General features: G+C 38.9%; 1 protein-coding gene across 2 annotated transcripts in view; it reads left to right on the forward strand.

Annotated features, from left to right (window-relative positions):
• Positions 1-25,597, forward strand: part of GPC6 (glypican 6) — a 756,668-nt gene that overhangs the window by 208,911 nt on the left and 522,160 nt on the right. For both annotated transcript variants that reach the window (XM_050334036.1, XM_050334037.1), the window contains exon 2: positions 17,072-17,230. In XM_050334036.1, coding sequence (XP_050189993.1) covers positions 17,072-17,230 — 159 coding nt within the window. The remainder of the gene's footprint in view (positions 1-17,071; positions 17,231-25,597) is intronic.

A 25,597-nucleotide genomic window follows, 5' to 3' on the forward strand; every position in this document is an offset into this window, starting at 1 on the left:
CTTGTTTTTAATGGTTTTTGTGTAAAAAAGTTTTAGAACTTTGTCATGAGACCATGCAGTATTATTTTGGAAGATAATTCCTTAAGATAGAACTGTAGCTTTTGTGTTGGGTTTGTGTGGCCAGGTTTTGGTAGCCAGGGGGGGCTACAGAGGTGGCTTTTCTGAGAAGCTGCCAGAAGCTTCCCACATGTCTGGCAGAGCCAACAACAGCCAGGTCCAGGGTGGACCCACTGCTGGCCAAGGCCAATCCAATCAGGAATGATACTTACGCCTCTGCGATAACATAATTAAGAAGGAAAAAAAAAAAAAGTTATTGGTCAGATTTAATTGTGGCCGGAGAAGAGCAGTGTGAGAATATCTGAGAGTAACAATTATGCAGACACCAAGGTCAGTGCAGAAGGAGGGGGAAGAGGGGCTCCAGGCACTGGAGCTGAGGTTCCCCTGCAGCCCGTGGTGCAGACCATGGTGAGGCAGCTGTGCCCCTGAAGCCCATGAAGGAAAATGGGGGTACAGAGACCCACCTGCAGCCCATGGAGGACACCCATACCAGAGCAGATGGATGCTCAGAAGAGGGCTGTGACACCATGGGAGGACAATGCTGGAGGAGGCTGTGGAAAGATGAGCCCACACTGGAGAAGGTTTCCTGGTAGTACTTGTGACCTTGTGGGGGACTTACTCTGGAGCAGCCTGTGCCTGAAGGACTACACCCCATGAAAGAGTGACTGACACTGGAATAGTTCATGGAGAACTGTTGCCAATGGGATAGACTCACACTGGAGAAGTTCATGAGGGACTGTCTTCTGTAGGAGGCAACCCACACTGAAGCAGGGGAAGGATACCTTTCTCTGAGCAGCAGTGGGAACAACCTGTGATGAACTGACTGTAAACCCCATTCCCCATCTCACTGAGCTGCTGGGGAAGGAGGAGGTAGAGCTGGGAAGGAGGGGGAAAGGTGTTTTTAAGGTTTATTTTACTTGTCATTATCCTGCTCTGTTAGTAATGCATTCAGTTATTATCCCCAAGTTGAGTCTTGCCCATGATCATAGTCAGTGGGTGACATCTCCCTGTCCTTATGTCCACCCGCAAACCCTTTGTTATATTTTCTCTCCACTGTTCAGTTGCAGAGGGGAGTGATAGAGCGGCTTTGGTGGGCATCCAGCCAGGGTCAACCCACCAGAGCTTTAGGTACTTTGTTTGTAACGATTGTCAGAAGGTTAAACCTATTTAGCCGTGCTATATTGCTTTCAAAAAGCATGCTGTTCCAGTGGAAGGGGATTCAGGGTGTTCCTAAAGTGATGTTAAAAGAACACAAGTAGTAATCTGATTCTCCCTTTAGGACATTAATCTTTTAACAGTAGTATCAGCTAAAATTGGCATTGATAATTCAATCACTCAGGAAGTGAATTTGCATTTGGCACAAAATGGTTGGAAATATCTGCAACAAGTGGTTGGAACTGTTGTTGCAGTTGAGCAACTGTTATTGCTGAATTGATGTAGAAAATAGCCATAAAGTTTCAAAGAATATTCATTAAACACACTACTCATTAGGCAATTTGTAACTCCACCACATTAATTACTCTGCTTAGAAGTCGCCTTGAAATAGGGACTTTTTTTAGAAAACAGCACATCAGAAAAAACTTTAACAAAATGCTTTGGTATTTTCTGTTTAATCAAGATGTACAGGATTCACTTTTCGTTTTTACACATAGCTTTTAGTGAAGTTAATAGCACCTGCATTATATTGTTCCTCATTATAAATGTATAAATGTCTTTCAAAAACATAAAATACCATCAGAGCTGTTAACCAGTAGTATATTGTAGTTATTAGGATCATGAATCCCTAATTTGTAATTTAGAAAGGTGTCAACTCAGTGAAGAGGTTATTTACTGGAAGGTGTGTATATTTTGTATACGTGTTTTTCATAAACCATCCTGACTTACTTGCTGATGACTAAGTCTTAGCTTTTGCAGAACATGATTTGGTGCTTTATCTCATAAACCTACCATAAGCAGACCAGTCTTGATCCTTTTTGTCACAAAAGCAGCCAAACCAGTCCAGTTTTTCTGAGAATGACTTTCAGCAATTTCACAAGAAGAAAATTATTCTATTTTCATGCCGCACTTTTAATTTCATATGTAGTTTTGTGCAAATGTTCATCATTTGCACATAGTCTTTCCAGTGTGATTGTTTAAATCACCACCTCAGAGCAAAGCTCAGTCTCCAGGTATCTCCTTATTACCCATAAATCAAACAAGGAAAGAGAGACTTCACAGGCTGGCATTCAAGAAATGCGACACAGTTGTGCAGTAACTTAAAAGATATGTAGAAATTACACTGAGTGGAGATCTTCTTTTAGATACTTTGAACACTTTACCACATCACTTTATTTTTCTTCTTTGTAACTACAGACATTACCTTTACTTGCAGTTGGTCTGGGAAGACAGGAAAAGAGAATTTAATATTATTCCACATAGAGTTTACTAGACATATTCCTTATCTCAAATTTATCAGTCTCCTTTTATAACTGTATTTATGATATACAAGGAAAATAAAGTATATACTACTTCCTTTTGATAATCAATAAAGACAGTTATAAGGAAAAGGATGTGAGTTTTATTAGGACATTTTCTATTTAAAATAATTTTAGTGACAGTAACAGTCATTACTGTTACTGAAAATGTTAACATTACTAGAATTTAGAAATTACTAGTAACTAATTTTTAAAGAAAAACTTCATGGATATTACCTAGAAATATTTTTTCTTCTTTCCAATATTTTTTAACAAGGTGAAAAAAAGCAAAATATTCCAGGCACAAGATTTTAGGCATACATTAGTCCAACAGAGCACCATAAAGTGCTGTAGTATATTTACTGCTGTTTAGCTGTCAGCATTGAACTATATAGTTCATAGTTTATAGAAATAAAAAAAAAATCCCAAAATATTACTCTTTACTAAATATGCATGATTCATATTGGAATTACAGTGTATGTTGATCTAGCTCTTATTTTACAGATTCATTCTTGCTGTTTGCAGAGGTTTCTATAGATAATCATAGTCATATAGTCTTTATTATGGGTGATACTCTCAGGCACATGGTGTGACTCTTGGGGGTGGTCCTGTGCAGGGTCAGGAGTTGGACTTGATGATCCTTGTGGGTCCCTTCCAACTTAGCATATCCTGTGATTCTGTGATTCTGTAAATGATTATCACTTCTGCTCAGACAGCACTTCTACTTTGGGACAGTGCGAGCAGCACATTACACAGATCCCCTCGGCAGTGAGGGCCACAGGGCTTTCTTCAAGAGCAGTCTTGCAGGAGGAGAAGGGAGGAAGAGCAGTAAACAAGGAAAATTCCACCTTTTTAACCCAAGGCATACAGGGAAGGCAATAGGCACTTCCACAGAGAATGAGAAGTCCTTAGATTTAGTCCTTTGGAGATAATAATAAAACCTGGAAGCATTATAGATACATTCGCAATGCCAGCATGCGCATTGCTATGAATTTTACAGTTGGTTTTTTTGCAGTTTTTGGGATAAGGTGGGCAAAGCCCTTTGAAGTTTGTACAGACATGCCCAGAGATTTCTTTATGTTTTCACCTGTCATTACTGTGATACCTTACTGTGGCTCCATCCATGTAGCAAAGGCCAGGAAATACCTTATTCTGAGTAGGTTCTGAGAGAAAACCAAGACAGAAATGTGTTGAAGGTGATCTGAATTTAGACAGATGCATTAGAGTCTTCCTTATACTAAAGGCAGTAAGCACAAACATCTTTGAAATAACCTTTGCCAACTTTCTTCTTAGCTCCATCTGCTGTAGTTCTGCAAAGAGTTTTCTCCATGAGAAAGTATTCTCTTTGGATAGTATCTGTCCATGTTATGTGAGCCAAAGTGCACAGAGTAAATAATACTAAAGGGTGCCTTGTATTCTTTAAAGGAAAAAGCATGTTCAGTCATAATGAAGAAGAATTATCAAGCTTCTTCAAGGAAAATACAGTACCTATCAGACCCACTAGATGATATTCTTTCAGTAAATAAATAAAAAAAACCCCTTGGTTGGTGTTTCAGGTTGTTTGGTTGTTTTTTTTTTTTTAATCTGTCTGGTAAGATAACCAGAGGCCGCTGCTGTAAGCTGCCAGTCAAAAGCTATGATTTACTGGAAAGAAGTGCCAAAAAAGGTATATTAAGGCAGTAACAGTAATTCTGTAAAGGAATGATAGAACCAGTTAGCTTATTACTGTATTCTTCTATATTTAAATGCTTAGATTAAGTCTATAAAAGTGCACAGGAGCCTTTTAATTTATGCAGTCAAAAATGCACTTTCAAAAATATGGTTACATAAGAGAAGACTTCAGACGTAGATAGGGATTTCCTTTCAAGCTAATCTTTAATCATAAAGGTCAAACCTTTGACATTAAAATATTTAAAGGGCAAGAGACATTCCATTATTGAATTTTGAGACCCTGACCCTTACCAAGTATCACAGCCCATAAAGGCCATTGACAAAAGTACAATAATAAAAAGAGCTAAAAAAACCACATAAAAATGTTCAGTCTTGTTTTGTGTCTAAATGCAGTTAAAAAAATAAACAAACAAACAAAAACCAGAAAACCCACGTGAACAACAAAAAAAAAGACCATTCTGTAGGGCTAACAGTAGATTAGATCTCAAACTCTATTTGGAATAGTGGCTAAGCTACTATCTTCTAAAAAGCTTTTTTTTTTCCTTTTGGCGGTGATTACTGTGGTTGGATGATATTATGGAAATAGTTTCTGTTCATTAGAGTGAGCTACAAGTTTTTTCAGAGCAAACAGTGTTCTGTTGGAAAATATTGATCAAAAAAACATCATTATATTGTAAGCAGGTTATTCTGTTACACTGCAGGACTGCCTACATTCCTGAGCTTGTGGCATCAGCAGTGGAGGACATGCCTGCCCTGTATCCTCCTTCAAGCCAGGAGACCACTTAAAGTCAAGGACAAGGTCATGCCTGCTCTGCCAGGACCTCTGAAGTACCCTTCTCTAATTTATTGTTAGAATCATAGAATCATTTATGTTGGACAAGACTCATGAGAGAGACCAACTGTTAACCAAACACTGCCAAGTCCACCAATAAACCATGTCCCTAAGTGCCACATCTGCACATCTTTTAAATATCTACAGGGATGGCAACTCCAGCATTTCCCTGGGCAGCCTTTTCCAGAGCTTGACAATGCTTTCTGTAAATAAATTTTTCCAATGCAAACCTACCTTGGCACAACTTAAGGCCATTTCCTCTTGTCCTATCACGTGTTACCTGAGAGAAGACGCTGACCCCCACCTCATTAGAACCTCCTTTCATGTAGTTGTAAAGAGTAAGAAAGTCTTCCCTCCTCCATCCTGGACCACCCCAGCTCCCTCAGCCATTCCTCACAGGACTCTTCAGACCCTTCACTGGCTTCATTGCCCTTCTCTGGACATGCTCTAGCACCTCTATGTCTTTCTTGGAGTGAGGTACCCAGAATTGGACACAGGATTCAAGGTGTGGCCTCACCAGGGCCAAAATCAGGGGGACTGTCACTGCCCTGGTCCTGCTGGCCACACTGTTTTTAATACAAGCCAGGATGCCATTGGTCACCTGGACACACTGCTGGCTCATATTCAGTGACTGTTGACCAGCACCCCCAGGTCCTTTTCCACTGGGCATCTTTCCAGCCACTCTGTCCCCAGCCTGTAGCACTGAGTGAGGTTGTTGTGACCCAAGTGCAGGACCCAACACTTTGCCTTGTTGAACCTCATACCACTGGCCTTGGCCCATCAATCTGTTCTGTCCAGATACCACTCTAGAGCGGAGGGATCATACAGTCAAAATTCCTGTGAGAATCTTTTATGAAAAGGGAATAAGAAATTACCTCAAGCTGGGACCCAAAATTAGTACGTCCCACCTCATCTCTTTTTGACCCATTCAACTGCTTTGCTCACAGATTCATTGCATAAAAGGGGATTTTCCCTGTGAAACATGGGTGCAAGCTCCTCTGACCACGTGTCAGTTGCTGGTTCCTTTTCGTCTGGGGATATAGCTATAGGCTTTCGATGCACTTGGAAGGGTATAGAAACCTGAGAACTGAACCTGAACAAGAAGCTAGGAGCATTTCTGCATCCTGTAATAGAAAATGTGGAAACCTCAGAGATTTTCAAAACTGGCAAGCTCTGGGAAAGCACTGGGTCTGTAACAGAAAAGAAACCGTGTAGTCCATGCTCAGGAACTTTCCAGCTTCTGCTGAAGAGTGTTAGGACTGAAACCACCTTCAGTCCAAACTTTAGGCACACACATCAGCTGCCTCCCTCCTCAGAGGATACTCTTGTGTCCAGCTTGCCTGAAAGATGGGAGGACCTGGACACCCCAGCCCAGGCACTAGGAGATCTGACAGCTGGTTATTGAAAGCAGCAATGAACAAAGGATTTCAAGAATGTCAGCCCTCATTGCTGAACTCTGAGACTCTTAAGGAAATATAAGTTATTGAAAATGTTTCAGAATTTTCTGCATATCCATCAAAAGTTTGCCGATCCATGGTTTTAATAATATAAAGTATCTATTCTCATGATATAGTTGACAATGTCCACAGAGAAGCTTTAGTTTCATGTTGATAATTAGAAGCCTCTTAATTCAGAATGTTTTTATTCATACTTTAAAACATGGGTATTTTCAGTTCCATGAAGTTATATTTGTCACATAAGTGAATCAAAACAGTCTAAAAATAGTCAGTCTATAGAAAAAAAATCTTACATGAGAGACCTTTCCACGGGCACATTTTTAGTAGATATTTGTGCCTGTACTTCTTCCTCTTGTGTCAGCTGATATCCCCTGTCACTGAAGAAGAGTCATTTTAGCAGTGTTAATTTTGATAAGAGTGGGCAGAAAAAGATCTGAGTTCCTTAATTGCATAAGATTTCCTGTGGGAATTCATAGAACAGTCTCCTGTGCACCTTTAGGAAAAACCTAAATACTTACTTCTGTAGTTCTGAGACCTTGTTGTCTTAAGGAGATGCCACTTGCAGAAAAAAGCACCCACCTACTGTAGTATCTTCCACTTGGCCAATCAGGAGCACCAGCTGGGGAAGTTTTTCCCTAACCCCTGGGAATCAGTTCTCCCTGAGTCACAGTAGGGCATGCCCAAATCCAGAACATTCACAAGAGTACAAAGTGATCTTTTTTTGCATGCTGCACATGGTAGATAATTAGGACTAATGAGCTATGAGGCTAAGCAATAGATCGACTACCATCAGTGATAAGACACCCGATAATCCTCAGGTGCAATCATCATTTAGGCTGGGAATGAGCTAATCGTCCTTGTTGCTTCACTGCCACTCTCCAGTTTGTCACTTTTTTTCCTGTGGGGTTTCACACCTTCCCAATGTCAGTAATTTTCTTCTTGAATCCTTTAACTCCCACAATTCTGTCTGTGCTTTGGTTCCAGTACTTTATTTGGCTTTAGCATGGATTTTTCTCACACTGTAACAGTGATTAGATCTGTAGAACCAAGCCAAGGACACATAAACTTGCACCAAATTTGGCTCACAGACCCTGGAACTCCTACATAGGGGTAAGAGGATTTTTTTTTTTCTCCTGCATATTTTTGGCCTCTCTTATATTAAGTGACTTCTCTGTACATTACACTTGCTGACATATTTTTAGCATGCTTCTGGGGAGAAAAAAGCAAAAACAAAAAAGGCTTTCCCCTCCTCTTATAAAGTCAAAGATACATAAACTTGGAGAAAGTGCTTTGCCTTGTGACTTGTGTCACAGGAAGGTTAATACTTAGGAGCTGGTAGAGGCATTTGGCTTTTCACAGTAGTTGGTTCCAAATAGAAATGAAAGGACAAATGCCAGCATTTCTGGCCCTGAAATTTCATGGATAGACCTTGACTCAGTACAGTGACAGGACTCTCAGATCTTTATAAACCGTAGCCTGTCTTTTTGTACTGTTTTTTTCCTTAAGCAACTTAAAAAAGAGATTAGGCTGAAAAATATCTCAATAAAGCCCTTATGGCAGAAACACCAAAATCTTACCACTGACGTACTTATTACAACCTATGACTTAAGACCAACTTGAGATTTATCATTTATCTTTGTGAACTGTTTCTGTGACTGGCATTGCAGGAAACCATGTCATTATCAATCAGAAGACAGGAATGTAGATTAATCTGGTAGCATGAAAAGGTCTCTTTAGGCTAAGTGAAGCTGTATGAATAAGAGAAGAGCATTGTGATTAATGACTCAAACAGTTGTTGTTAGAAACATGGATTTTATGCATAATAATATAGTGATTAGCAAGGGATCTGCACAGCTTTAAAATACACTTGAAAGTGCAATCAGATGGCACGACTGTAGCTCATGCTGCTTTAACTTTTGCTGTATGCAAATTAGTAATGGTGCAACTGTTTTAAGGACTTGTTTTGGCAGAATCCAGGGCAACTAAGTCCAGCACTCTTTCCTACTGCAGCAGTATTTTTGTGGGTGTCTGAACTAAGTGGTGTAAATCTGTCTCTGTGTCACGTACTACAGTCACATGTTTGGATTTCAGTTTCATGTGAGGAATGTTGATTAAAATCTCTATAAATGCATGAGTGTGTACAATCTCATCTTGTTATCGCAATAATAAAATTGTTCTGAGAGTGGATAAAATATAAAACCCACCTTGCATTTTATTTTACGGTCATGGTAAAGTGATGTTCTGTTTGTATTCTGCTTCTCACTATAATACTATGTAAGATTTTTCTGCTATTGTAGTAGAGGACATAATAAACAGCAAAAATCAGTTGAGGGGGAGGGGAAGTTGGCTGCCATTCCCAGGTGCTAACATGCCTTGAAATCAGAAAATTGCAGCGGTGTAGTCGGTGAGATGATGAAACTGTACAGTGCTGAATCATAGCTTTACCATTTGCTTTCCACAAGGCACTGAGCACAAAGCCAGTAATACACTCCCCAAGAGGTAACTAAAGATTCTTCTCACAAACTGTGCTATCAAAAAACAATTTGTCTGACTGTGTATGCTTGGAAAATAAAATGATCCTGAGTGTTCAAGTAGTGGTAGCGCTTCTAGTAGTTTAGTTAGGAATACTCTAGGGACTTCAGTTCTTTCTTTAGCATCTATATAGTCTTAGTCTGAACAGGTTTGCCTTGGTTTCGGCTTTGGTAACTTATTGCTGAGATCTTCCCAAGGACAACAGGGTCAGAGCTTCTTGCAAATAAATGTTCCCTGTGGGACCTGTAATGAAGAGACTGTTAACTAATTATCAGTCCGTTTAGAAGGCATTAAATTTTTAATTGACCTCAAAGAATTCAAGCAAAAAAAGGAATCTGAGCAGAGGTGATTTGGGTCTGAGGCAAACAAGTGAGTCAACTTCATGGGGTAGTTACACAGGTTTATTGAAATACACTGGACATAAAAGTTTTCAAGTATACACATTATACACAGAATCACAGAGTGATGTGCTGAGTTGGAAGAGATCCACAAGGATCATCGAGTCCAACTCTTAGCCGTGCACAGGACCACCCCCAAGAGTCACACCATGTGCCTGAAAGCATCATCCAAAAACTTCTTGAATTCTGTCAGGCTTGGTGCTGTGACCACATCCCTGGGGAGCCTGCTCCAGTTCCCAACCATCTTCTATGTGAAGAACCTTTTTCTAATATCCAACCTAAACCTCCCCTGGTGCGACTTTAGGTCATTCCGTCTGGTTCTGTCACTGGTCACCACAGAGAAGAGATCAGTGTCTGCCCCTCCTCTTTCCCTCAAGACGAAGTTGTCACCACAATGACTACAATGAGGTCTCCCCTCGATCTCCTCTTCTCCAGGCTGAACAGACCAGGTATCCTCAGCTGCTCCTCATATGGCTTCTTCTCAGTGCCCTTCACCATCTTCGTTGCCCTTCTTTGGACATTGTCTTAATGTCTTTCTTATGTTGCATGGTCCAAAACTGAACACAATATTCAAGGTGAGGGTGCACCAGTGCAGGGCAGAGCAGGACAATCCCTTCCGTGGCGATGCTGGCGATGCTTTGCCTGCTGCCCTTAGGACATAGTTGGCCCTCCTGGCTGCCAGGGCACTGCTGACTCATATTCAACTTGCCATTGACCACGACCCCAAGCTCCCGTTCCGAGGCATTGCTTTCCAGCACCTCATTCCCCAGTCTGTACGTACATCCAGGGTTGCCCCATCCCAGGTGCAGAATCTGTCACTTTCCCTTGTTGAACTTCGTATGGTTGGTGATTGCCCAGTCCTCTCATTTGTCGAGATGTCTCTGCAGGGCCTCCCTGCCTTCAAGGGAGTCAGCAGGTCCTCCCAGTTTTGTGTCATTTACAATCTTGCTTAGTATCCCTTCCAGTCCTGCATCCAAGTCATTTTTGAAGTTGTTGAAGAGCACAGGGCCCCAGATGGAGCACTGTGGAACCCCACTAGTGACAGGTCATCAGTCTGATGTTCCCCCATTCACTATTACCCTCTGTGCTTGACCCATGAGCCACTTGTTCACCCACCACGATGTGTTTATCCAGCCGTGTGTTGGACATTTTGTCTAGAATGATCCTGTGAGAGATGGTGTCAAAAGCTTTACTGAAATCCAAAAAGATTACCTGAAGTGGCTTCCCTTGATCAACTAGGTGGGTTACCTTGTCATAGAAGGAAATCAGGTTGGATAAGCAAGACTTTCCTCTCATGAAGCTGTGCTGGCTGTGACCAATGACTGTGCTGTCTTGCAGGTGTGTTTCAATACTTTCCAGGATAATCTTCTCTATAATTTCACCAGGCACTGAAGTGGGACTGACAGGCTGTAGTTCCTGGGGTCCTCCTTCTTGCCCTTCTTCAAAATCGGGATAATGTTCACCAGCTTCCAGTCAGCTGGGACTTCTCTGGATTCCAAGACCACTCAAAAATCATCTCTTTTGATTAAAATTAGCAGAGTTGTGTCCAATGGCACGATCTGTATGTTACAGACAGCTTTCCCTCCCTTCTTTCAGCTGTCATTTTCTGTGCAAATATTGCTCCTGTCATCACTTGTCAGGCCAATATTACAATGGAATTAATTTAAAATGTAATCTGTTTCCCTTTAGTTTGAGTGGGAAAGTTCAATCTGTGACTTGAATATCAGGTGCAGTTTTACAGATGCTGCTTGCAGGGCTGTTGTACCCCACAGAGAAGATAATTACAAAGTCAGAAGGAGCCTTAGGACTTTTTGATTAGGAAACAGGTTTTTGTCCAACAAAATGATATTTTAATTTTCACTATTCGAGTGTTGGCTGAAATGCTAAAACTCATGCATGTAGTTTATATTAAACTGCTAAATAAGCTAGTGCAGACAACATGATAGTGCTTCTTGTGTTTGGTTTTCTTTCAAGTTAAAGATGATTGTTAGTCAGATTCTTCTACAGCACTGTTTTCTCTTTGCACATGAGTGACAGGACAGAAAGGTGTAAGTGTATTGGAGAAGAATGGCTTTCTATAATAGAAAATTAACAGTGTAATGATTAAGAGTTCTCCAGTGTTCCTGATTTCACCAGTAGAGAAAAATCGAAAACTTGAAAAAGCAGGTATTTGTCACCAATATTGAAAAAGATCCAAATCCCAAAACTATGGGCAAGGGTTAAAGCTGAATGATGTTTTTCTTTTAACTCTACTCATCGTTGTTTTAAAATAATTTAAATTAATAATTTAAAAAAAATACAGAAAATTACGTGGAAAATGTTAATTCAGAAACAGAACTCCAGCAGTTCCAGTCCTTTATAATTTAGAGGTAGGAAGCTCTTAAGTACCTAATCACAGAGCCATAGAATAGCCCATGTTGGAAGGAACCCTGACAGATTGTCTGGTCTCAGCCCCTACGGGAAAGGGAGCCTAGATGGGATTAACTATCACTGTCCAATTGCATCTTGAAAACCTGCAGCAGGGAGGCCTTCACCATGTCCTTGGGGAGGTTGTTCCAGTGGCTGATTGTTCTCAGTTTAAAAAATTTCTTTCTTATGCAAAGATGAAACTTCTCTTGGTGCAACTTGTACTTTTTGCCCCTTTTCTTTGTGTGGCTCCTTTTGAAGAGAGAGTATCTATCCTCTTTGTACCTGCCCTTTAAGTACTGGAATACTGTGATTAGATACCTCCTGAGCCTTCTCTTTCTCCAGGGAGAAAGACCTAACTCTTTCTGTCTTTCCTCAGACAGCAGGTTTTCCAGTTCTTTGATCATCTTCATGACCCTCCTTTGGGCCCTTTCCAGTCTGTCTGCATCTTCCTTGAATTGTGGGGACCAGGATGGGACACAGTGCTTCAGGTGCAGCCTGACAAGCACTGAGTATGGTGGGATGATCACGTATCTATTTCTGCCAGTAATGCTGCTGGGGATGCAACCCAGTATGGGATTTGCGTTTGATGCTGCTGCAGCGCACTGCTGACTCATGTTGGCTTGTTGTCCACCAGGAGCCCATATTCTTTTCATCAAAGCATCTTCCCAGACACACAGATTGTAGCCTGTACTGGCTCTTTGGCTACTCCGTCCCAGGTGCAGAACTTGGAACTTGTCTGTTAAATTTCTTACTGTTAATAAGTTACACTGCTTTCTCCACAACTGGCTGAGCATAAGCAGGTCTGAGGCAGGTATTTCTAATTTCAAAGAAGACAGCTAATGACAAAGCCAAATCACATTCATCTACTCTGCATGATGAAGAATGCAGAGATCTCTTCCTTTAGACTCTGTTGATGAATATAAGGTGACGAATTTTGAAAACACACCTTGAATTTACCCATTTTATTAACATTTATTCATTTATGTGTTTATGAAGCAGTGTGGTTGACTGTATATTTCTCTTCTTCCCAGTCATATAATTAGTCCTACCATTCTGTGAAGAGACTAATGTCAGGTTTTTAAATTTACGATTAGGATAGAAACTATAAAATTTTGAGTACCTGAGAAAGAATTGTTTCCGACATTGTTAAACTTACAACATGACCCATAAAAAACTCTAGCCTGATGTTAAATGTTTTATGGATAATATTTCCAGTTCTAATAGTGTAAATAATGCTTGCATCAGGTGTTCAGGAAATCTGTTGGTGACATTGTTAAGGGTAATGTTATATTCCTTAGGGTTTACTGATCCTTCAGATTGTATCCTCTGTAAGTAGATACATTGCTAAAATCAGTTTCAGCATTTTGATACACAGCAAAAGCATTTATTCAGCTTGATAGCTGTAAGTTGCAATGTTTTAAAGACTTTTGAGGTTTGTAGCATATTTTAAGGACACCAAACTGCAATACATCTGAATATAAAACAAGTGCTTTATAAATTGCTTTATCACACTTCAAAGCTGCATGCTAGCAGGATTGCCAAATTCAACTGCAAAACTTGCCAATTTGGATCATGTGAAGGCAGGTGTGAGATTACAGCTGTAATAAAACTGAAATTGAATACTTGTAGCTGAATTTGTAGTAGACAATTCATTTGATTTATATAACATAAGCCACATGAGGAGATATATGTAGGTCAGCATCTTCAGCTGAAAACAGTGGTTAGAAGAGTTGTGGTAGGTCGCTAGGAATGTTGGGTTAATACTTGTTCAGTCTGGCAAAATGCTGGTGCAGTGTAACCACAAACGTCAAATGTCTTTGGGGACACACCATTTGCAACAAGGAAAAACTAGTCAGTTAAATCCAATGCCACTTGTCCCATTAAAACTGTTGCTAAAATTAGCATAAGAACCTAGACCATATGGAGTTTCCCAGGGCAAGAATTGGTACATTAGTTATGAGCACATTTTCAGCCTGCAAAATACTTGAGGTGTGTAAATACACAAATTAGTGATTAAACTCCTTCTATGGTAATAGAACAAAGTATTATAAAACGCAAACGGTAAACGATCCAGTTCAAGAAATCAGAGGAAGCACAATCAAATATAGCCTGCAGAGCTATTTCCAATCCAAACAGTCTGTTAGGACACAGATTTGCATAAAAGAAGAAAAAAAAACCAAAATAAAGCATTCACTCATTAATTAAAAAAAAAAAAAGCCTAACAAAGAAACCAACAAAAAAACCCCATGAGCTTTTGTCTAAGTTGTGAGCCTAAGGAGACTGCAACCAGTCTTGCTTGGTATGAACATGACAAAATTGAGCCAAAATTTTTAAAATCTTCATCTTTGCTAAGCATATTGAACTTCTTAGGCCTACAAAGACTCCATTGGCATGAAGCAGTGGAAGATAATTTTGCTTTTTCTTTTACTTTATCTATAATCTGACCAGAACTTCTAGTTCAGGAAGGAGAAGAAGGCAAAAATCTTGAAGCAGAATGTGAAGATTAGCACAATATTTCCATTATTATTTTGTTCTACAGAAATACTGGGAGTGAGTATATGGTTGGGGAGGAGAGAAGAACTAGAAATGTGGTTTAAAAAAAATTATTAAAGTTCAGCAAAGTTTTTGTGATGATGGTGGGTGCCTAGTTTAGATGATTTAGGAAGACACATTGTTCGGAGAAAAAGGCAATGAGGCAATGTAGAAGTTGTGAGCATTTCTGATAAATATGAGCTTCAGATTTATGCATTCAAGAACTTCATGAATGAATGAATAACCATTAATTAAAAAGAAGAAACTTAATGAAAATACACATATAAGAAAGAAGTACAGAAGGAATCTGAATGAGTTCGTAGCAGCCAAAGTGGGAAGTAATTTTTGTAGCAAAGCAAAAGTAAGACTCTAAATAAATAAGTGAAAGAAAAATTAATATTACTGCAAAAATAACTGTTCAATAGGCTGTAATTTGTCATAGTATTCAGCACAAGATAGTGTCTTAAAAAATTAAGACTCATGACTTACTTACTAAGCACACTGCCTTGATGATTATCATTAGTTCAGTTTACAGTCTGGCAGTCACGAAAAACAAACAGTGAGAAAAAAGAATAAGAACTTGAGATGAGCAGAGGAAAGAAAACTGAATTTTATAAAAATTCTTGGTTGCAATGGCACTAGAGGACACAATCATAATTAGCATAATGAAAACATAAACTACAGCTCTGGCTGGAACTGGGATAGTAGGTGTTTACAATAAACAAAACCCCCTGGATATATCAAGGAAGGGGGTTACAGACATTATGGATATGTTGGTTTTGTTTTTTTTTATTCAAGCGCACAGCACTTCTTCTAATGACACAGTATTTCAGCTTTACTTGTCTTTCAGACATCTAATAAAAACCTCACAACATTACTGTTACTAAAATAACCTTTATTGTTTCTTATTATGGTACCTCCCTTACCTGTTGAATAGTTTCAGTTTAATGTGACAGAGATGTAGAGGGTAAGGCAAACATTAGTTTGCCACTATCTTTTATGTTTGACAGCAGCTGGCTCACCAGTCCCTGTATGTATTGTTTATTGCTTAGATGTATGATTTTGAGGACGGAAAAGAATTATTTGATTGTGTTGGGAAGGTGTAGTAGACATGGGAAACAATCCTTACAATATTTTGATGGTCATGGGGTATCTTTTTTTCCCAGGTTTATACAGCGTTTTTTATCATGGTGCTTTTGGACATAACTAAGACTTGTAGGTAGTGCTGCTGAACAGTAACTGATAATAATTAATGATCCTTTCTGAAGATGTGTAGCTGTGAGCTTTTAAAAAATCTTGAGATTGCTAAAAGAAATCTCATGACATTATAGTTCGTATATTATGAACTCTTGCAGACAAAATCCCCACAAATTAAAATGGGGTGCATCAGGGTTGAGAAATGACTAAATTTCAAATTAAAACTCTTCATTCAAGAGCTGAAACATAAACTGGAATAAGGTGAGGGCAAACTCAAGACAATGTTTATTCTAAGCATGTGCAAACCTCTTTGTGATGCTGTCTTCAAAATGATGCGGCAGCTAAATGTATTATACCCCTGGGAAGCATTAAACTTAGAGCCTGATTCTCCCCACTACATAATAAGAATGGTGAAAAGCAGCCTTAAAGTAGGTATAAATTGCATTTAAGTCTTCTTTATGGCTCAGCAGTGGTAGAAAGGAGTCTCCATGTAAATGAGAATCAGGTCCTCAGTATTTATTTAACCCTCGGGCTTTGTATATCATTTTATTTGCACCTTTAAGAGATTTGCAGAGGGATTTTTAATCAGGATTCAGTGTACAGAAAGCTAAATGTTTTCATTGCCTTACAAGTTACTTTAATCATAGAGGCAGATCATTCTTTTTATTTCTCAAGAGGGAATGGTAGAATTTCCTGCCTTTGTACAAACTGAGCTAAATGTTTCTGACACCCTTAGTACAGTGTCAATTGGAAATTCACATTTCATGTAATAACAGACCATTTTAATTTCATGAGCTGAAGAATTGGTTTCCACTTGCAAATTGTACTGAAGAAAGCAATATTGTCAGAAGAACTGGCACAGTGCTTCAAGAGATAAATCTATTGAATTAAATAAGAGGCTTTCATTACCTTTTACATTACATTTCTGTATAACATAAGCATTAATTAAACTCTTCATTGCTTTCTCCTATTCAGCAGAGCACTTGCTCAATCTGACAAGAAATACTGCCCAAGAAAACATGTGGCATCCAAAAACAGTCTTTAAAATACGCTTAAGCAGAAGGGAAGGAAGGTGAGGAGGGGAGAATGTTTTGGTGCACTTGGGCAAGCGGGACCTGTCTACAGAAATGCATAATTTCTGTTTTTCAGGTTTTGACAGTTGCAATGATTTGTAACAGGTCATCTCACTAGGTATTTCTCCAGGTGTTTTGAATACAAACAGACAGCAAGCAACGGTTTTTCAAGTCTTAAGTATATATCTGTAAATGAGGAAGGCTTCTTCAGCAGGAGAAAACGCTTTTGATCTGAGACAGTTCTACCTCTTAAAGTATCAAAACAACTCTGCAAAGTGTGGAATACCCAACTATAGAAAAGTTGTTGACACAGATTCAAAGTGTTCTCTGTCAAGGAGTCCAACCTTAAAGAGCAATTTGGGTAACCCACCCAAACTGGAGAGCCATCATTTGTATTTGGTTCTGGCACATTTCTGTCTGTATTCAAATATTTCCAATTCCTTTTTTCTTGTGATTCCAGGGGAACATTTGAGAATCTGCCCTCAGGAATATACATGCTGCACCTCAGAAATGGAGGACAAGTTAAGCCAACAGAGCAAACTGGAGTTTGAAAACTTAGTGGAGGAGACAAGTCACTTTGTACGCACCACTTTTGTATCCCGGCACAAGAAGTTTGACGGTAGGCTGGATATAATTTACTTATTTTACTCTTATGGGATTTAAGAGTCAGGTATCCATAATAAATTCCAGTGTTCTTTTCTTTACCATTAGATATCACATTTGCAGTTGTCAGTTTGGCTAAGATAAGGGTTAATGTACAGCTGGTATGCTTATCAGCCTTGTGAGTATTGCCTTTAATTACAATGACATCAAGAATCAGACTATTAAGCGCCTGCAGGCTTGGCTAATGTTGAAAAAAGAGATTAGATACGCTTAGAGACGTTTATAATTTTTGTCTCCTAGTTTCAAATGCAAAATTTAGGTTTGTAATCATGTTCACTGTTCAAAATGAACTGTGGCTCTCCCGTGATTTTTGTTGTTGCAGAGAACTATTTGTGTAGTCTACCTTTTTGTAGCCTTAAGGCTGTGTTTTTTTCTGCATGATTTTCTTGTGAAGTAGAGAGTCTCTAAGAGGGCTTCTGGCTTCCAAACACAAAGGCCTCAGTTGCGTTTGAGAGGAATTATCATACAAACCACTTAAGCAGCATCAAACACATCTTTTCTACCTGGAAAGAACTGACAACAACAGTTTGGGGGTTTTATTTGTTTGCAATCAGCCTTTATAAGACCTTTGTAAGATCAAGGTTATGGTGTCACAATTTTCTAAATGCTTGATAATGAATATTAAGCAGTTTTTATGGTTGTGTCCATATTTTTAAGTCATGGTTTTATCTAAATATGAAATCTGCATTTGTGTTAAAAGTGTCACCCTAAGCATTTCTGCATATGTGTAAGTTGAAAAGGGTCTGGCATTAAGAGGCATAAATCAGCATTGCAAAGAGGATTGCAGAGCTTTGTGTAAGAGGAAAGCCTGCAAATAGGTGGAGTAAAGCCTGCTAACCCCAGGTAATGGGTCATATGCACACATTTACGAGAATGGTGGAAAGGTTATCTCTGAAGCTGTGAGCTTACTTTGGAACTCTAAGGTTGCATTCAGAAAAAAGTGAAGATGTCTCTAAATCCTTAGGGTAATTCTGTATCATATCCAATTAAAGATTTTTTTTTCTAATATTGATTCTCTCAGTACGACACAGAAGGGAAAATGAATTAAAATAGAAGGGAATGGAAATATGGGGATGAGTTGGAGAAAAGTCCACAGCAGCAGATCAGATGCTAATATAATTTAGTGAGTGTCCTTGGAAGGTGTGAATGACTGTACACTGTTCTGCATTATGATGACTTCTTTTTTAACTTTTTTTTGTGGATTTTTCAAAATTTTACTTATCTTCAAAAGATCTAAAAAAATTAAATAAATCCAGAAGTCGTGTGCAGTCTTACAAGATGAGTGTGCAAACAGAACAGATATTTCAAAGTATCTGTGTCGTGTAAAGGGCTCTTATTTTTAACAGAAGGAAACCAGGATGATTGCTGGTGTTCAGTAAGCCATGCAGTATACTCAAAATGTTGGGCTTATTGGCCACAGAGCTCATATGTCACCTTACTATTTCTTTGGTAACTTCAGGCCTTGTTGCAATGAACTTAAGGGCATTATGGCATTTTCAGTAACTGAAATTCTGTATCTTAATACTGACAGTAAAGTATAGCTGAAACTTACTGATTGCTTATATGTACTCCACTCTGGAATTCTTACGGGTCTGCCCCACAGAGGCTTGGAATAAAAGACTGAGTGGTTTCTTCTGTCTTATGGCTGATGTTTTAAAAGGAATTTGCAATGTGATATCTTATCAGAGAGCATTTGAACTTTGTGTATCCTTTCAGTATTTTTATGCTGTTCTAAAATTGTTCAAAATTTGATCAGTTATATGGAAAAATTGCTTAGTCTTTCTAGAGGGGTAAATACAATAATGTAAAAATATATTCACCTAATAGGCTGACGTTCGGTTAAAACCGGCTAAATTTGTTGCAGTGTAAAATAGGATGCTTTTTTTCAGTAGGAAGCAATGTTAAGATTGTTAGATAAGGTCAATGCTTTAACTGTTCAAGAATCATCCTTTTTTGTTGTTGTTTTTTAATTTGGTACTTTGATTGCACAAGGGAATCTAATCCATAATTCTACCATTTAATGGTAGTATACCACAAATAACAGAACAAATACAGCCAACTGTGATGATTTTATGGATTTTTGTAAAGTACCTCTGTTTATCAAAAGCAGTGTATGTAAGCAGTAAATGAATATATGAACATTTAAGGAATGTTGAGATACATATTCGCTTTGCTCCTGTAAGGAGTTAATTTAAACTGAAGTTGCTGCCAAGTTCTTTGTTCATTCAGACATTTATATAATTTTAAAACTCCTGAAAGGGACGTCGAAGGGATATCTTGTAGAATTTTGCATTTTTTTTTCTGCTGTACTGGACAGGGTAGTGCTAAGTTTTGCAAGATAAGACTTTTTAGGAGTATATGAACTCCTTGTTGAATTTTGATCTGACCTTCATAAGCCTTACCTTTCTTATTTTACTCTTCCCCACAACCATTCACTTATGATGACCATTCACTTAGGCATAGATGGAATGATGTTATGATTTTCATTTTGAGAAACAATTTGAGATCTGTTTTCTTTTTCAAAATTTTGTCCCAGATTCATGATCTAGTCTAAAAGGAAACTCAATCTGCTTTAACTTGAGCATTGTCTCTTTAGCCCTCTGGTAAGACAAAGGTCGTTACGCAGAATCACAGAGCATGGCTGAGATGTGATGGAGGTGTTTTGGTCAGCAGTCCCAGTTCTCTCTGCTTCTATGATGGTCCAATCCTGTCATCACCTTACTGCCCTTTGCTGGGCTTGTGCCAGTGTGTCCATATCTCTCTTGTACTGGGGAGTGCAGACCTGGACCCGTCTTTCCACGTATGGCCTTATCATACTGAGCTGAGAGGAAGATTCACCTCCCTCAGTCTGCTGTCAGTGGTCTTACATAATTTCTATGTCAGTTGCATAAAATATTTAATTTTACCTCAATTACAGTACTTCCAAGTCTTTACAAGAACTAAATTTCTATATTAACTAAAAGCAATAGAAGCTAAATATGAAATTTGTAACAGAGAACTTTAAAAATTCCTAAGCTTTTTGGAACTAACTATGATCAGAAGAAATTAAGCCTTTCTTTTAATTGGCAATCAGTTCTTGCTTTTTAAAGCCTTTTCATTTCTTATTCATTTGTCTTCCACATTTCTAAGGGGCTGTCAGTGTGTTGAGACTTTTATTATTCCACATTCATTTTTTCCTGTTTTATTCCTCATAGTATGTAAGGTTCAAAGATTTCTTGGAGCCAAAGGTCTGACAATGTTATTTTTCACTCAGTTTCCATGTTCTAGACAAGAGGTATGCATTAGCATACAACATAATGCCAGCTGCCAGTTGTTTCTCGGCTGAGCCTTATGTGCAGATGTTTACAACTGTATTGCCCACATCTGCATATTTGTCATTGCACTGACATACTGGATGGTCTTTTCAAACCAAATCAGTATCTGGAATTTCACTTAATGGGTGCATGAGGATCCAGAGAATCTTCTCCTAAGAATCTTGCCAAATAAATAAAGCCTTGAACTGAGAAAAGTTCCTTTGAAACAGTAAGTGCTCAGTGTTCCTAGCAAAGAATGCAATACCTGTTTCAGCATAGGGAGACACAAACCTTTCCAAACACTAGGAAAAGGAACAAAAAACTTTTCCGGAAGACAGGAAACCCACAGGAAATGAAGAATTCCAGCAGATACAGATTATTCTTTAACCTCAAGGCTTTGTGTACATCTAACCTGTATAAGCAGATATGTAACAATCAGCTGTTTCCTGTTCCTAGCACTAGACAAGTAATCACGCTCCAATTCTTGGACCTCCACTGTATACCTCAAAGCAGCTTAAAATATATTATGCTCCCAGTGTAGCTGTAATAGTATCATCTTATTATCACCAATTCCCTTGCATACTGACATTGCTGAGCAGCTGTTTCACACACAAGCCAATTTCTTTTAAGTATTGCTCCATCAGCAGCCAAAACCAGCCCCGGCCGGAAGGTTTTGTCATGAATGTTAATGAGGAGACAAGTAGCTGTTCAATGACATTTTCTCACTAATCCTTTGAATAACTATAGGAAAAATATAGCAAAGAATTTTAATTTAAGCTAAATAGATCTGAACCTGATAAAAGAGACATCGGCTCCTCATTCTCATTAAAAATTACAGTTCCAGTCTTGGCGATGGTATTAAAAATGAACTAATGTCTAAGAATAGCTGTCATGAACTTGAATGGATAAGGATAGCCTTCAGCAGAATGTGTGAGGCATGACGCCTTCTAAGGAAAATAACCTGGATAGCCCAAGAACCAATCTGCAGCCTCATTGATCTGTCATACAGGGTCATCACTCCCTGTGCTCCTTTTTTTTTTTTTTTTTGACAGTCTGGGAGAACACTGATCCATACTCATTAGTGCTGCTCCTATTTCTTACAGTCATTACCAGCAGTAGCAGTGTAAATTACACGGCAGCAGAAAAGTTTTCAAAGATAATCCCCAAAACCATGCTTGCAAGAACAGCTATCATCCCAGACACCCTGTATTCCCTTTTCTTGAACAAGTTATGAAAGAATTTGGAGAAAAATAGTGGGTTTGAATCTTTCCTTGATTACCGGAGCTGACAAAAATATATTTTGTGAAGTTGCTTTCCAACAAAGTAAGAACTCTTCAATGAGATGAACTATTATAGCCAGGTATAGTTGTCACATTAAACTTGGCAAAAAAAAAGGTGTGGAAAGTGAAATAAGGGAGATGCTGGAAGTTGGAATACACTGAGGTTCAGTTGCATGGCCAGTACAAGTCTCCTGCCCTCTGCTCCCCCTTCCTCCCACTCTTGCTGCCCAGCCTGACATCCCACCTTGAGCCCTAGCTCATACCCAGAGTTGCAATGACGTCCATGGATTTCTGCAGAAGAGGGGAAATACAGCAGCACAGGAGATCACATGCACACTGGTGCTGTCATGGTCAGTGGGTAAAGGATGGACTTCAAGCAGAGGTTTTTTTTCATACTTTTGCTTTTCGTGCATGGAATGTGAAAGGGTATGGTTTCCACATGAAGATTTTTGGCTTGTTTGGTTGGTTTTTGGAAGGTGGAGGTCAGAAAAGTCTGCCACAAGCCAGTTTGAGAGACAGAATGCTTCTCTGGAGGGTGAGAAAGTCAAATAGATATATACTCATATTGTTCTAGTGCTGCCATGCCTGTGATGGTGCGTGGGCTACACCATACCAAAGTTGGGATAGCAGATATTTTGGGGTTTAGTTCTGGGCAAGATGGTGGTGGTTTGGGGGTTTTTGCTTTGTTTTGGTTTATTTGGTTTTGGGGTTTTGTGTTTGGGGTTTTTTTGTTTTTGTTTGTTTGTTTTGTTTTGTTTTGTTTTCTGTTTGTTTTTACTTTGGTTTGTTTTTGGTTTTTTTACAGGAGTTCAGTGTTGCTTTGAAACGTGTTTTACATCAAATGCAAAATTCATTGCAGGACAGGTGGATTTTAAAACTCTACAACTGCTGGGCTGTAACAGTGCTAACAGGCCCACAGTTTCCATATAATTCATCTACTGGTTTAACATACTACATAACTTGCCTTAAAAAAATGCAACATCTACGGACTTGAAGCATGTAACCACTTGCAAGCCTTCGTTGGACATCTGGCACAAGTTTCTAAGCAATACAGGTTCTTAGTAAGAGATGCCATGCCTTATATTTGACAGGAAACACTAATTCGAAAATAAAATATTCTACACCTCATCAAAATCCTATCAAAGCGGATAATAGCCTGAGAGAAACCTCTATTGCCTGCAAAAAATTTTAGGGTCTAAGTCTTTAAGATTTGAATTGAGATTACTGTTTATCAGTTGCACATAGTATGTCAAAATGTGTAAACTACAGTAGAGCTTTTGTTTTGTGGTTTTTTTTTTTTTTTTTTTATTAACCAAAAGAGGAAAGGTGGCAAGCCTACAAAACTTGGAAAGGAAGGATTGGCCTAGTAATAAGAAGTTTCCAGCCAGGGGTGCAGTTTCCTCTAACCTGGTCAGGTCCAGTAGTGAAAGGCAGTGCTCTGGGAACCATTGTCTTCTGGACACTCCCTGCAGTTAGAAATGTGCTTCATGCGTTTGGATGGGTTGTGCTCTCTGCTCTTCCTCAGTTTCATTTTTTAAGTGCAGCTGGTCAGCAGAGCATGTAATTTTCTAACCAGCTGCATCGAGTTTATGAAGCTGCAAAGCAAAGAACAAGCTGCTACCCTGTGCTGGAATAGGCAGACATCACCCACTCTCAAATGGATCTTGTTAGAAAGCATGTTATCCATATAATATAACCAAATTCAGACAGGCTTTGAGAGGGCAAGGATCCAGTGTTTTTTCTGTTCAACAGAAAGCAGAATTTGCCTTGCTGAAGACAAGATGTCCACGATACAGAGTATTCCTGTACGTTCCCTCAGTAGTCAGCAGGGAATGAGAGGTGCAAGTCATGCTAGTGTAAAGTTTATACCTGAAATAGGTCAGGAAGAATCTTTCCCTGGAGTATTTATTTCTCTCTATTGATTGGACAGGATATTTAGTTCAGACATAGATGCCTATGACTTAAGACTTACTTAGACATTTATTCAGATAAATTCCACTCCAAGGAACAGAATAAGAATAAGGTTGTGTGACATCTAAAACATTTTTGAGACTCTCCTCTGTGCTTTGTTTGGCTCTTTTGCAGATGTCATCCTCTCTTTTTCTTTTCTTTAGTATTTTGTGGGGGAAGAGACATTTGAAATATTGAGGCAGGTAAGCACTATAGAGGTCAGTTACTATCTTATGCTGGTTGAAAAAAATGCTATCCTGTTGACTTCAAATGGCATTTAATCTTCAGTGAAGCTCTGAACAGTGGATGTTTTTAATATTTTATGATGGAAATAGTTTTCTGAAATTAGCATCTAAGCCTTAAAAATATCAACCCAAAAGTAAAATTACTGATTTACAAATACTAAAACCCCTGTGATTAAAGATGCTGCATATGCCTAAGAATAAAATTAACAATGGACTCACCCTTAAGTCGATAATACTGTTGTCTTCTTGCAATCATTTGTCAGAGGCTCTCTTACCCATACATGATTCTTACTCTGATGGTAGGTGCTTACCCATCACACAGCAAGGACAAAACCATGCTGTGAGAATCAAAAACAGGGACTATTTATAAAACCCAAGCTGTAAAACAAGGGTGTTCATACATATTGTCAGCACTTGCGATAATAGGAACTGTAGCCTTATAATTTCTCGTTCATTGTCCTCAACCCTCGTTAAATGTAGCAATACTGGTTTTTAGATTAATCTCTTGACTATAATACACAGGCATTGTTATCTTTTTGCTGACCTTCTTTTCCTAATTCTTTTACCTGTGTGTCCAAGCAACTGGGAAATTAAGAGGAAACTTAGTATATCATGAAAAGGTTCCTGTAATACTGAAAAATGATTTAATGACTGTCCCTGTTCCTCTGCTAATCTAAATGACTTATAGAATTTATTTTAAATTAAAGTTTCTTTTTTTCCCTTTTACCTCTACTCTGTAGTTTACCAGAAGAAGATGGAAATGGCTCTGTTTCTGAGAGGAATGTCATAGGACTGTCACTCTCAGCAGTAAGATAGATCCTTTAGGGGCAGAAGGGAACTATATGCCTATATACCTGAATGCCATAAGAATGCTTTTAGAGATAGCTTAAAAACAGGCATATGAAGGTCCACTTTTGCTATGCTTGGCGGCAACTATGAAAATTGCATACATAAATCAGAGCTACCAGATATTCAGGAAGAAGATATGAAAGATGCCTCACAGACATATTGTTCCTCAAGTCTTTCTCACTTGCTTTACGTTATCTCTCATTCTATACCAACAGCTGGGAGGTAAAAATAAGCATATGCTGCCTAGACTCCCAGAGTGCAATCTGTCTAGTTGTCTGTGTGGGTGCTGGGAGAAAGCTGGAGCAGTTGGTCTCTGTGTGGGCAGCCCAACTCAGTGCTGGTGAGGGCTGACAAATGCTGTGGGGACAGGCTGGTTAGTGTAACACCATACTCACCACCAAGCTGGTGTTAGATGTGACACCACTGTAAGAACCACGGTTGCTACTGGTCAGACTGCTACAAGCAAAATAAATACAGATAATCTGGTGGGGGTTATGTCTTGGTTATCCATACTGCAGTAGTTCTTGTTCTTGGACATTCAAGTGTTGTTTCTGAAATCTTTGAATTTTAAAAAATGCATGGTGCCTATATTATTGAAAAGTTCCAGTTTTCCCAAATACGTTGGAACAACAAATTTCACTGATTCTCCACATTTTTTGTGGATTCTTTTTCTGAATATTACTGATACAGTTCCCTCTCATTCCCT

The sequence above is a fragment of the Myiozetetes cayanensis genome, unplaced genomic scaffold (assembly GCF_022539395.1).
Source record: "Myiozetetes cayanensis isolate MyiCay16 unplaced genomic scaffold, myiCay2020 scf5-8, whole genome shotgun sequence".
Taxonomy (NCBI): Eukaryota; Metazoa; Chordata; class Aves; order Passeriformes; family Tyrannidae; genus Myiozetetes; species Myiozetetes cayanensis.